General features: G+C 38.0%; 1 protein-coding gene across 1 annotated transcript; it reads right to left on the bottom strand.

The window, feature by feature from the left end:
- On the bottom strand, positions 1–12920 carry slc22a13b (solute carrier family 22 member 13b). The gene is made up of 10 exons (XM_006634263.3): positions 10595–12920; positions 10119–10222; positions 8404–8558; positions 5437–5605; positions 4752–4872; positions 3213–3307; positions 2307–2521; positions 1684–1792; positions 693–896; positions 1–472 (listed from the first exon to the last, which is right to left on the bottom strand). Exons 1-10 carry the CDS (start codon positions 10967–10969, stop codon positions 391–393), a joined length of 1629 nt encoding a protein of 542 aa, XP_006634326.2. The 5' UTR covers positions 10970–12920; the 3' UTR covers positions 1–390.
- Between the last annotated feature and the right edge of the window lie 39 nt (positions 12921–12959).

The following is a 12959-nucleotide window of genomic DNA, read 5'->3' as shown; positions in this document are numbered from 1 at the left end:
TAGAAACAATCAAAAAGCACACAACAAAGGGAGCACAATGGGAAAAACTCCACTTAAATTCACAAAATATAATTCCTGAATCTGTAAGCACATTTTTCTAACTAAAAGTGTATTATTATTATTATTATTATTATTATTATTATTATTATTATTTTGAAGTATGAAGACTGATCATTGTTGAAGAAGCAGCAGAGCAAGCTCAACAGCAGAGTCTTATTAGATTCATTTGAAAGCACATTGGTCACAGGACACACCTAGAACATGCGGTTAGACAGTGAGTATTCTCCAAGTTTAACTGTGGCAAAGTTTGAGATGGAGCAGTCTTCTTCTAGAACAGCCAGGACAGTATGGCAGTAAATACTGAAGCAAACAACAGTGATCTTTAAACAGCTATAACTTAGTGCTTTTTACTTTTGTTTTAATTTCTTCCATCTGGTGCTTTCCAGTTTCAACACCATCACATTCAATCGACCTACAATGAAACACATGGGCATTACGTTTTAGAACTGGAAGAAACAATATTAGAACTGGAAGTTCTGTGAAACAAACTCAATGTACAGTATTTTTCCCCACAACAGCCAAGAGAGCAATGAAGATACATGTCAATGTCAGATAACACTGCTTTTATTGGTTATTTATGGTGCGCAGATACAAGACGGACATATTGGCGGAAAGAAATTGAAATAACTCACTTCGTTTTTAATTGATGTGTGTGATCTGGGAGCTCTGTATTCAAGGTTTCAGGCAACAGGATGCAGAGCACCCCTCCAACTAATGGTCCAACTCCATATATTACCAGAGGAATGGCTTTGTGATAGACCTCCAGGAGCCGAACCAAAGGAGCAACAATGCCAGCCGCACGGGCAGACATAGATGTCAAGCCAACACCGTTCTGTCTGAAAGAAAAGGAGAGAAAACATCCCTCTTTAATGAACCACCATCCAGAATCCAAACTGAAAAGCCTTTATTTGCAATGGAAGCACTTAGGTAAAAAATGCAGTATTCTTGAATTTATTTCATTCAGTTGCACTGTATTTGTTCCCATACAAACTCGCCTTGTTAATGAAATGTCCAGGTAGAAGTCATATGTTTACTGCTGTATGTCCCAGCAATGCCACTTATTGTTCACTTGCTTATTTATAGCATGTAGGTTATCTGAAAGCTGGTGTCAGGCTGATCTAGGATCTAAAAACCCTACTAGTAAAAACCCTTTGGTAGAAAAAAACTTGCTCTTATTTCCAGACTCCTAACTTACCACTCCCAACAAACCCCAGTGCTTGTAACACCCTTTAAATGGGATTTGGGCTGTAACACTATGGATACAATAGGTGTAAAACAGAAAATTCACAAGACAAACAACACATAGCACAACAGTCCAGACTACTTGGTCACACAAATACTACTAACAATATTCAAAATAAGATACTGTATGACATGAACAGGAGAGTCGAGAAAAGTTTAAATGTGTGTTGATAAAGGTGCTTGTAGACTAATCTTTAATCTAACATCTGAATTATCCACGTTTCTCCTGGATGTAGCACAATGTTTAATGTGAAAATGTTCAAATCTACTTAAGGCACAGGAGAGTCATTAATTCTAGTAAGAATTAAACCAACACTAATTAAATATGCTTATTCTGCTAAAATGCACTTTCTAAATGAGGTGCAATGAGTGGAAACATACCTCAAAACAGTTGGAAATAATTCAGCAGTGTAAACATAGCTAATAGAGAAAGAGGAAGCGATGCCAAACTTCCCCAGCACAGCTAATACAGTAACTGCAACAGGCATGCCTGGAGGACAAGAGACAGTGACCATATAAACACCCTGAAGAATTCACTACATTAGTGATCTGCACTGATCATACAACATCAGAGTGGTGAACACTATAGCCTGACATCTCTCAAGGTTCTGCACTCATTTCAATTTGCTACTTTTTAAAAACTTGCAGGTTGATTGGCTAATCCAAATAGTTCATTTTGGTGGTCGGGGTGGGTTGGTGGGGAGGAGGTGAGAGTTAAAAGGTTTTCATGTTTGTACAGCTTGTTACTGGTACAACCAGTACTGTCTTTAGAACTATAAAGAAATAGAATGGTTATTCTAGCAATTCCGAAGTACTAAAGATGAAATTGTTTTAGATTTCTCTTTACTGCATAAATCTGGAACAAACACTTACTGTCTAACAACTTGGCAGTTGTTTTGAAACCTGAACTCCAGCACAGGTTCTTTTAAGGTCTAGAGAACTACAGGTATTTCAAGAATACAAACCAGAATCAAATAGACATTTTACTCTTTTCATAAAATTACCTTCAGGAACAGCTAGAATAAATAGACAAGCAATTCCACCAAACACTAAAATACAGCTTTGACATTTCTTCCTTCCAAACTTCTCAATCATTGGGATAGCTCCCAGACGTGCAGGCAGTTCCACAAGGCCAAACAGAGTTTGTGTTAAATAAATATCAAGGCCAAAATTTCCAACATTCAAGCCCAGTCCATAGTATGCCAAGCTGTTTACGAACCTGTTGGGAAACAAGCCAGAAAATAATTAAGAAAATACTGAAAGCCAAACTACGGCATTTGGTTCTAAAAGTAATCATTAAGAATAGTGAGTTTAAATTCAAAGGTCTTTGGAACACATTGGGAATATTAGCTGAGCTTAATATAACATCTTATTGTATGCTTCTTCTGATGGATTGCTTAGAAATTTACAGTATACTGTAAACATTTGGGAAAAAAACCCATAAAAGAACACAGCTGCTCTAAGGCATGAGAATATCAAAGTCTGGCTTAATTGTTTTGTTCAAAGGAACAAATCTTATTTTATCCAAATAAAAATGTCAGGTATTGATGAACAAGAACATAAAGAGACCTGCAATGCAGGGATGACAAAAAAGAAAGGAAAAACACGGAGCAGGCTCCTGGCATTGTGAAGGAAATTAATAACTATAAAGTTCCACCAAAGCAGAAACCTCCCAGATCCTTCCAGGGTTCCTTTGACTTCTGCCATTTTCAGCTGCCAAGCCAGCACTGTTATACACAAGCTGGATAACCATGAGATCATCAGATGAGTATTGTGACAGGATCTGCTCTTCCTAAGGTGGAGTATTTCAAAGGTCTTTGATGTGATGTGAGGCCCAGGTAGTGTCTTGCATACCAAACGAAGAATACTTACAGTACATTGCTTTACAATTAATCTTTGCTTGAACTTACCAGACATAGCTCAACACAACTGTGATTTTCCTTAGGTAGGGAATTCTATAAAGGTCCAGCATACTGCCAGTTTTGCCTGTAGTTTCAGCTTCCATCTTCAGAGAAATTCAATTAATTCAAATTAACTTCTTGAACATTAATTTGTTGAGTCTGAACTGTGCTTATATTTCCCCTAAATATGCAATTAACATAACTGCCAGATATTACTTTTTGGCAATTTAAGTAGGGAACATGGCAAATGCTAAGTGAAAATATATTCTTTCCAGGCAGTTCTTTTGGTTCTTCATAATAGTGTTTTAATGCATTTTAAAACATAAAAATACACTACATTTTGAGTATTAGATCTAAAAATAAAGACACAGAGATGATGAGCAATTTGGAGTCATACATCCAATCACTGTACCTAATGATTGGACTTACTTTCTGCCTTCAATGTAAAAAATAATAAATTACATTAGGCGAGAGAGAAATGGGTTGGTAATATTCAGTACTTCTTAATATCAGATAAAATTGCTTTTAAATATTCTAAGTGATTTCTCCTTACGGTTCTTTTGCTAGAATCCCTGTCTAGATTTAGTTTGGTGAAATATGCGTCCCTCTAAAATACTGGGACAGCAAAGTCAAAATGTATTTTTGCTTGACAGTCAAGCAATTAATATTGGTGATCATAAGCTTTGTAATAAAGATAAGTACAATACAATATAAAATTAATATTCTGGTTATGTGATTCATACATATGATAACAGTAGCAATAAAACTAATGTAAGAGTTTAAGAGACTAAGTATTGGAGCATCTTCATTTTAAGTAAATTTCAAACAATAATGTTGTATAAAAAAACCTTTGGTCACATACTGTATCTCTTTGAGGCAGTAATTTAAGACCAGCTGAGCTCACTCATTTGAGATATTTTGCTGCAGCCACTTGGAGTTCTTGTCTATTCATAGTGTTCAGACTTATTTTTTCTTCTTTAGCTTGTAAAATGGGTGCTCAGTTATATCTATATCTAAATATTAACTTGGCCAGTCTAAGAATTTCCACCATTTTTTTTTTCACCTGATGAACTCCTTGCTTGCATTGGTTGTATGTTTTGGGTTCTTCTCATGTTACATGTTAAAGCGCTGCCCAATTAATATGGAAGCATTTTCTTCCATATAAGCAGACAAAATGTTTCTAGTAACATTGTAATTCATGTTGTTGCTATCCATTATTAGTTAAATCGGCAATAAAGATGAGGGAGCCAGCTCTGTACATGGCTATGCATGCCCAGGTCATGATTTTACCTGATCATCCCTCAGAACTGGCTAGGAAGTACACAGATGAGCCAGAGACCAAGATAAATGTTTTTTTTAATGATAAACCTTTAGTGATGGAGAGGATCAAGTATGGAAAAAGAATGGGACTGTAGATGCTCCAGAGGACACCACTATTGACCATGCACTGCTGCCTTTGGAACTGGATCACTCAGCCTGCGTGATGCTGTAATAAAAGCTGGCAGCAGCAGAATGAAATCCTAAATGAGGTTTATAGTAGGACATTACCTTATCAAGCAGAGCTTCTGGGATCTTCCTCTTATTTATTCTGGCAGCCTCTAAGATTAGTTTCTTGGCTTCTTCTTTTTTGCCTTGCGTCAGAAGCCATCTGGCAGACTCTGGGAGTATCCTTCCAAACACAGTTGCAAAACCACTTGATCAAAAAAGTATTTCCATACCTACTGTGTAGGCCTTAGAGATTACAGTGATTTAGAATACATATACAAATTTGAAGAAGCTTTTCTCAATGGCCTTGACAATTTTCCCTCGAGGAGAACATTTTAAAATGAGAAATAAAATAATAAAATCTGGAAAAAAAACATCTTGAGAAGGTATTTGAGAACATTCATCTAAAGAACCATTTAATATCAGGTCATTTATTACATGCACATCTGCTTTGATCTTATACCAAATATATGAGTGATAACAGGAGTTGTATTTAAAAAGACGTGTTCAAAAACAAGATTCCACTGGAAGGTATTAAAATGCAAACAAATCTAGTCCCTTCAGGGAGAATGCATTTATTTGCTTTTCTGTCAATGTATTCACTGTTGATACATTGACTGTGAGGGGGCTATGTTGATTTTTTTATATGCATTTCACAGTTTATATAAATTTCAGACTTTCAGAAAACCAAGCCTTTAGCCTGTATTCCACAGAGTGCAGAGAACAACAGTCATTGCAGTCATCTCACCAGAAGTAGACACAGAGAACTGCAGCAGGAGCAGACAGCACTAGCTGAAGAGTCCTCCAGTTTCTAACACCATATGCAATGCCAGCCAAAAGCATCAGCCCCACTGAGAAAAATCCATGGGAAAGGATGGTAATGAAAGAGCGTTTGGATATTCCAGACCATTCCGTACCTTTCCGTGACCAAAGAAAATAGAAATAAGGAGACATGTAAGATTTGGACTTTATAAAACCCATAGAACAATGAGAATAACTCGTTTTGTTAAAAGAACACGTACAGTACATTAAATGGGCTCATTTATTATTGTGAGAATTTTAAGCAAGTTTCTTTATTTTGCTAAATAATATGCTACATATCAAATAAATGAAGTCTATGGAATGGACATTACTTGATTTTTCACCACATTTGATGGTTTAACTTACAACTCAAACCATGCAGCAAAAGCTGTGCAAGTTAGGAATATTGAGATTCACTTCATACAGGTGGTAGACAACAAAATGGAAACACCAATGCAGAGTTACTGAATAGGTTGTTGGGCCACCACTTGTGGATGACATGGCCTGTATGCGCTGTGGCATACAGTCTACTAGAAACTGGAATTCTGCAGGAGGGATGCAGCACCACTCTTCCACAAGTCACATAATATCCCAAAGTCATTCCAGAATATACCATAGATGCTCTATTGGGTTCAGATCTGGTGATTGAGAAAGCCATGATATAAGATAAGCCAGTGTACAGCTTATCAAACCACTGGACGACAACACATACTTTGTGAATGGCATTGTCATTCTAGAAGGATACCTTATTGGCACAATCACCACTGGATGTACAATGGGCGCTTGCCTGGTGTCATCTACCCCAGTTGGCAGCTAGCCACTGCACCAGCTGCTACCCCAGCCAGCCTCTGTTTCAACTGCACTAGCCGCTTCCCCAGTTGGCAGCTAACCTCTCCTATGACTGCCAAAGCCGTTAACTCCGCTTCAACTGTGACTGCTACGGTCTCTCCAGTCCTGGACCCAACAGTCAGTTCACGAATCAGCCTGTTGTGGTCTGCTCAACTTCACCAGTCCTCTGTGATGTCTTCAGCTTCTCAGCCTTTCATGGCTCCTACAGCTTCACCAGCCTGCTACAAGCCAGCAGTCATTTTCCGCACCTGGCCTGCTGTGATCTCATGAGCCTCACCTGTGTGCTACGGCCTCTTCCGTCCACTGACCACATGGTGCTATGAGTCGGCATCCCATCTCTACTGCAACTTCAACGGTAACTCTAGTCTGTTATACACCTGCAGCCTGTCCCCACACCGGCCTGCCTCAGCATCACAGTCAACCACAGCTTCCACATCTCCACCGGTTCACTGTGAGTCAGCAGGCCCACACCAGCTGACCGTTGTCTCCTCACCATCACAAGTCTGCCACAGCTTCAGCAGTGCCACTGGTCAGCTACAAGTTGGCAGACAACTTCTCCTGCAACCTCAACCACCACTCTTGCCTACTACAAGCTGGCAGCTTGTCACAGCATCACACTGTGTAGAACTCTATAGCTCTGTTGCTCACACCAGCGGTTAGTCTCTGCTCTAGGCCTACAGAGACCTCAATAGCTTCACTAGCCAATTACCAGTCGGCAGCCCTTCTATGTTAAGACTTCCGAAGCTCCACTGGTCCACAGCAAGTCAGTAGCCTATCACTGCTCCGACTGCTTCAGCTCTGCCAAATAGAGTTAGGTCGATGATCTCCTTCTGAGGCAACTGTAATGTTTGCTTCCAGTTCACCACTACCATGGCAACCTCTTCTACCACTCTCTAGGTTGACCTCTTAACCTTCAGGCTTCTCCGGCCAACTCCAATCCCTCAGCATTCCGGCCTTTCCATTAAGCTCAGACCTCCACCTTCGGACGGTGCTGGAAACCTCTAATATTCCCCGAGCCTTAGCTTTTGGAATCCAACCAGAACTCCTCTGCAGCTGCCTTTGCTGTACAGCCATGGCATAACAACCAAATCACATTTCTGCACGACTCAGTAGTCCATAGCCGAGTGCGATAAGTGGTTTGTGTATTGCAACCTGATTATGGTATGCTGCTGAGTGGATTTATAATTGATAGATCGGCTGTTGTACGTCTGTTTTGCTTTGCATTTCAAATGTAATGCACAGATATCATGATCGTAGATTACTGTATGTACTTCTATTCACTGCTGCCTTTTGCTTATGGTGTCTTTCCTTTGGAGTTCCGTCAACTTACAGTAGACACCATTGCTCATGAAACATCAACAGGTTGAGCTGTGCTGGTCACTACAACCCCTACCAAATGCACTTCCAGAATCACCCCTTTTTCACAGTCACTAAGATCTCCATTTGCAGGCACGATAACCATAATTTCAGGCAACCAGGCCTGCTGGTCCAGTATTTTATCCATGACCCTAACCGTACTGGGATGTTATTTGCTTACTGACTGAGCCAAAACTATATGAAAGCCCTTGTTTTTCATATACTTACTGTAGTGCCCCTCATTCACCAAGGTGTTTCAATATTTTTGTCCATTACCTGTATGCCACTAGGTAGAATTTCTAGCGGAAGAGAACACTAGCATTCAGATAAAACTACTGTATATCAAATTGCACGGTCCCTGTTGCCGACATTTTAAAATTTGATTCACAAAGGACTTTTTAGGGTTCACTGTGTTTTACAATGTTCCAGACCAAGTCTTGTGTCTTGTTTTGTCGTCTGCGGCTGAAAGAATCTGCTTATCACCATTACACCAAAGAGCCTTCTTATTGGCAGTGGTGTAGCTCAGACAGAGCCCAGTGACAGTCCACATCTTGAATAAAAAACATTAACATTTACTTTAGCCTTAACCATTTTTTAATAAGGGAAATTATCTGGACTGGAATCAATATATGACTGGAATCATAATTAACAGTCCCACCAAATTGTAAAACCATCTTCCTAAATGAAATAAATGTATATGAAACTGTACCTAAAACAAATGTGTTTATTATTATCCCTGATATTGTCATTCCGATCACAAATCTGAGCACAATATAGACGTAAATACTGGGTGAAAAGGCGGTTCCAACACCAAAGCCAAGTTGCAGGAGTAAGGAGACCAAAATAATTGACCGACGACCAAACCTAGGAAAAAGTAAAAAATGTCTTAGACAGCTCTAGTACTACTCCAGGCAAATTAACCAGTTTTGATAAGAAAAAAATAAGGAACCCTGAAATATCCATTATAACACCAAGTGAGTATCTGCAGAGTACTATTATTTTAGATATTTTTTGTGAGTAAGTGTTATTGAGCTTTAGGTTTTGAAGTAAAATTTTATGTCATAATACAAGAGTCAAACCAATGTTCAATGTTATTTTTAAATACTGCACATTTTCCTTCTTTGCCACTTTTATAGTTATGTACTAAGAACAATATCTCAGATGTATGTCTTTTGAATCACATATCACACATTTTATACAAAACAGGTTTGAAACCAGACAAGGCATAGTTTATGTAGATTAAATGATCATTAATGGAGTACAACAATTCAACTAAATCTCTCATATATGCATCTAAATCTATGATAATAATTATAGAATTAGAATACTTACCATATATCCTAGTGTTATGTGGGGGAAACATGGTATTTATTTGAAATTGCTACCTGGATGTAGCATTTGACATTTACTGTGGAACACCAGCCTGTGATAGTATGATCCCGTGTTTATCAAATTTTGCCATGGCATGTCTATGGAGTTACTGCACTGACTATATAATATTACAAATTGTATTTTTTAGGAATCACATTATATTGTATTCGAAGAGAAAACAAAAAAGCATGTGGACTCTGCTTTATATTGTATGACTCCCCAACAATCTTACTTTGAAAGTGTAGAAAATATATCCATTTCATTACTATGAATTCACTAGTCCCAATTTCTCAGACCGGTTATTAAATTTGGTAACAAAATAAATTGACAGCGTTGCACAATTTTACAAATTCTGAATCAAGCTCAAAATTGTGCACTTTGTGAAAGTACTGGATGGTCTCCATTTTGTCATAGACCACTGGTCTTGCCATGGGCCAGAGGCGAGAGTTTGCACAAATTGTGATGTGAAGCAGCCCTTCCTGCTCAGTAGTCACTGTAATGACTTATGCAATGTGATGTATGAGTAAATAAGCACAGGTTGTGGAGCCAAATTTCACCATCATCATGTTTCACCGTGATCTGCATGCAGAATTAACAAACAGTATTAGTCAGCAAAAAACACCTGGAGGTTGAGTGCGATATTTCTATTGGATCAAAATAGATTTACTCAAGCCTGCTTTTTTGCAGTGTAATAGGACCTTTTCACATCACTGGATTTTTTATGTACAGTAAATTTGAGGTTTTACATGTTACAGTGTGTATATTCTACTTTCATTGTGGTTTGAAAGACACTCATCAATGCATTTCTACCCCTGAAATATAAAAATAGCACAGTGGTTTCCCTTCAAGTACCATTGCCTATAGTGCAAAGATAATGAAATTAGTGTATTCATTACTAGTAAAGCCAGAATAACATGATATACAGTCACATGATATAATAAAGTGTCATAGTAAAACCTTTCCAAACCATGATACAATTCCCTACCACTCTCCATGGTACTGTAGGTTACTTATAAAGAATATAGGATTCCTACTGACCAGAAACACTCATACCTGTCTGCAAGAGGCCCAAACACCAGTGCTCCTATCAGGAGCCCAGCCATATACACAGACTGAGAGATTTCATTCAGCCCACTGTTGTCACAAACCAGATTAAACTGAAGGAGAGAAAAAGGAAAGCCAGGGTCACTGGGGGGAGGTAATCAAAGACAATGTTATTATTTTTTTAAAATGCTTTCAATTTTTCTTTCCCAAGATCTTGTTCCTGAGATGGAAGGTGGCAAATGATTTAATATTGGTTACAAGTGACATACACCACACTGTCTGCCTGAAGTTACAGATATGCTCTGCAGTTAAGGGTGAAAAGGTCTTGGGCATAATCCTTTTTTCTCTCTGCTTTATTTTCCAAATACTTCATATTCATAGAGGTGTCTAAAATATAACCACATACAGTAGCTGTTTATTTAATCAAAAGCAACACTTGTTTGTTTGACAAGGTAGAAAAATACAGTTATATAAACATTACAAACCTCAGATACTAGGGTGGATGTATCTCCAGAAGAATTATATACCCATCCATTGGTACACTGAGTGGTGCTGTTAATTCCATTGGCCTTAATGAACGCAATGTCCCAGTTCACAGGTGTGTACATTTTACAGGACTCATAGTTGCCATGTTTGTCTCTGGGAATGGTTAGATTCCACTGCTCTTCTTGGGTCAAATTTCGGTCGAGTTTCAGGATCCAGTCTGTATTACAATGGTGTTGAATTTTTAAACCAGTAAACACTTGTCCAAACATATGAAAGGCAACAAAAAAGTTTGGAAGACATATTGCCAAAAGCAGTCGTTTCTGAAATGTACCAAATTCCCCAACAGCTCCAATAATCTGGCCAAAATAGCTCATGCTGGATGATTAGAAGACCTGTAGCGCATACATAGTGCAGTGTATTTCAAAGGCAGGGATCCCACTCTTCCAACTAAGCACAAATTAATATGTAATGTCAGATTAATGTTTAAACTGTGCCACTTGTCAGCCCTGCAAATCAACCCTGCAAATCTGAGTTTTATTTGTGAACCTTACCCAGATAACCTGACAACTGCACTACACACTTAAGACTTATACTGTAGTTACTCAAAAGCATTTTAAAAAATTCAAAAGAAGGATGTATTTCATGTATCCAGTTTAATCTTACTAATATATTTTGATTATTAGGCAATGATATTAAGTTTTTACATTAAAAACAGGGGTCAATTTTTTACTCATTTACTCCTGCTTTTCTGTGCAGTTCAGCATGATTTCACAACTTTCAGGACTTTGATGTTCACAATCGCACAGGACACATGACCTTCAGACTCCAGTCAAATCAGGATAGTGATCATACCCAGATGTAGAATTAAAGAGGTGACACCAAGTTTGTAGTTTTGGAAGGTAATGAGATACAAAAACTATTGATACTGTTATACATTCTAAAACTTTTTAGAAAGGATATTAGTTAACAAATTAGTTTACTTTAAATGTTAATTTTTTTTGGACTACCAACAAGACAAAAAACACAAATAGATTACTTTCAAAGATCTATGGCACAAGGCCTATAGCAGCTGGCAACATTGCTACTTAATTTATTGGCAATGGATCATCAGATATCATTAGAAAAAGCTGCAATATCAACCCAATGATGCAACACATGCTTCAGTACAAGACAGGATTTACAATGCAGTATTTTCTTTATGCATTGAAGAACTCAGACATACATTTTAGGAAGAATTTAAAGGTAACTTAGCATACACTACTGCTAGTTGACACACTCATTAAAATGCACATCCTGTGCAGTAATAAAGATGAGGAAATAAATAATAGGAAACTGATTAAGCCATAAATAAGTGTTATACATGATGTTGTTGAAAACATCACTACATTTTTATGCAGTGATAGTAGTAGTAGTCCAATATGAAAAGTAACTACACTTTTCATATTATCAAATGATACTTTAAGTGCCAATTATTCTTTCTACTGTGTGTACTGCACAACACATTTTGAATACATTGCCTCTAATGAATTGGAAACCAAAAACTTCAATTATACTTTATTCTGGGCAAAATCATTAAAAAATAATTTAAAGTTTCCAGGGTCCCCCCCCCAATTGGAAATGTTGTTTTTATAATGGCCACCGAACTGGAATATTCAGGCTCAGCTTTATCACCTTTTATTATGCTCACACCAGCAAGAGGAGAAGACTTGTACAGCACACGTCCCAGAAGCATGAGCCATTAGTTCCACTAGGACTCCTACTGTGAGCACAGCAGAGCTGTCACTGACCCCTCTGCTAGCCGTAGGCATAACTGTTGCACGTGAAGCTGAGGATAACTTGGCAATCTCATCTGCGCCAGCACACAGGCAACTGTGTACCTCTTCTTGGTGTCAGTCTATTTAAAGACGTATCCAAGATTTAAACCGGCAAACACTTGAAAACGCATCTTATCTGAAATTAGCTTCAGATGCTCTTAAACACGCACCAAAATTTCCATGACAAAATATTGCACACGGGTCTTTGTAGATTTCAGTCAGCTGGGGGTGCATATACTGTCACTTTCACACAAACACTTTGAGGATCTGGATAAACGTCTTGAATAAATTAAAGTATGAAAAGGTCTGTTGGCCTTATACTGTATCTGTAGTACAAACCTCATTCACTATGAACAGGAAACTCTACATATGTCTCACGTGTGAGGGAAATTGACTCCACTGGATTCCCTTTAATCCTTGAAGCCAAAGAGTAACATGCCCATCTCATTGTTTTTTTTTTTAATTTCACACCAAAATTGCTTTTTAAATCTCATGTTCTCCAAATAATTGCGTTGAAAATCATTGATGTTATCAGCAAACAGGCTCTGAA

This window comes from Lepisosteus oculatus, chromosome 6 (assembly GCF_040954835.1).
Source record: "Lepisosteus oculatus isolate fLepOcu1 chromosome 6, fLepOcu1.hap2, whole genome shotgun sequence".
NCBI lineage: Eukaryota > Metazoa > Chordata > Actinopteri > Semionotiformes > Lepisosteidae > Lepisosteus > Lepisosteus oculatus.
The sequence above is the reverse complement of the archived record's forward strand: the minus strand, read 5'-3'. Positions and strand labels throughout refer to the sequence as shown.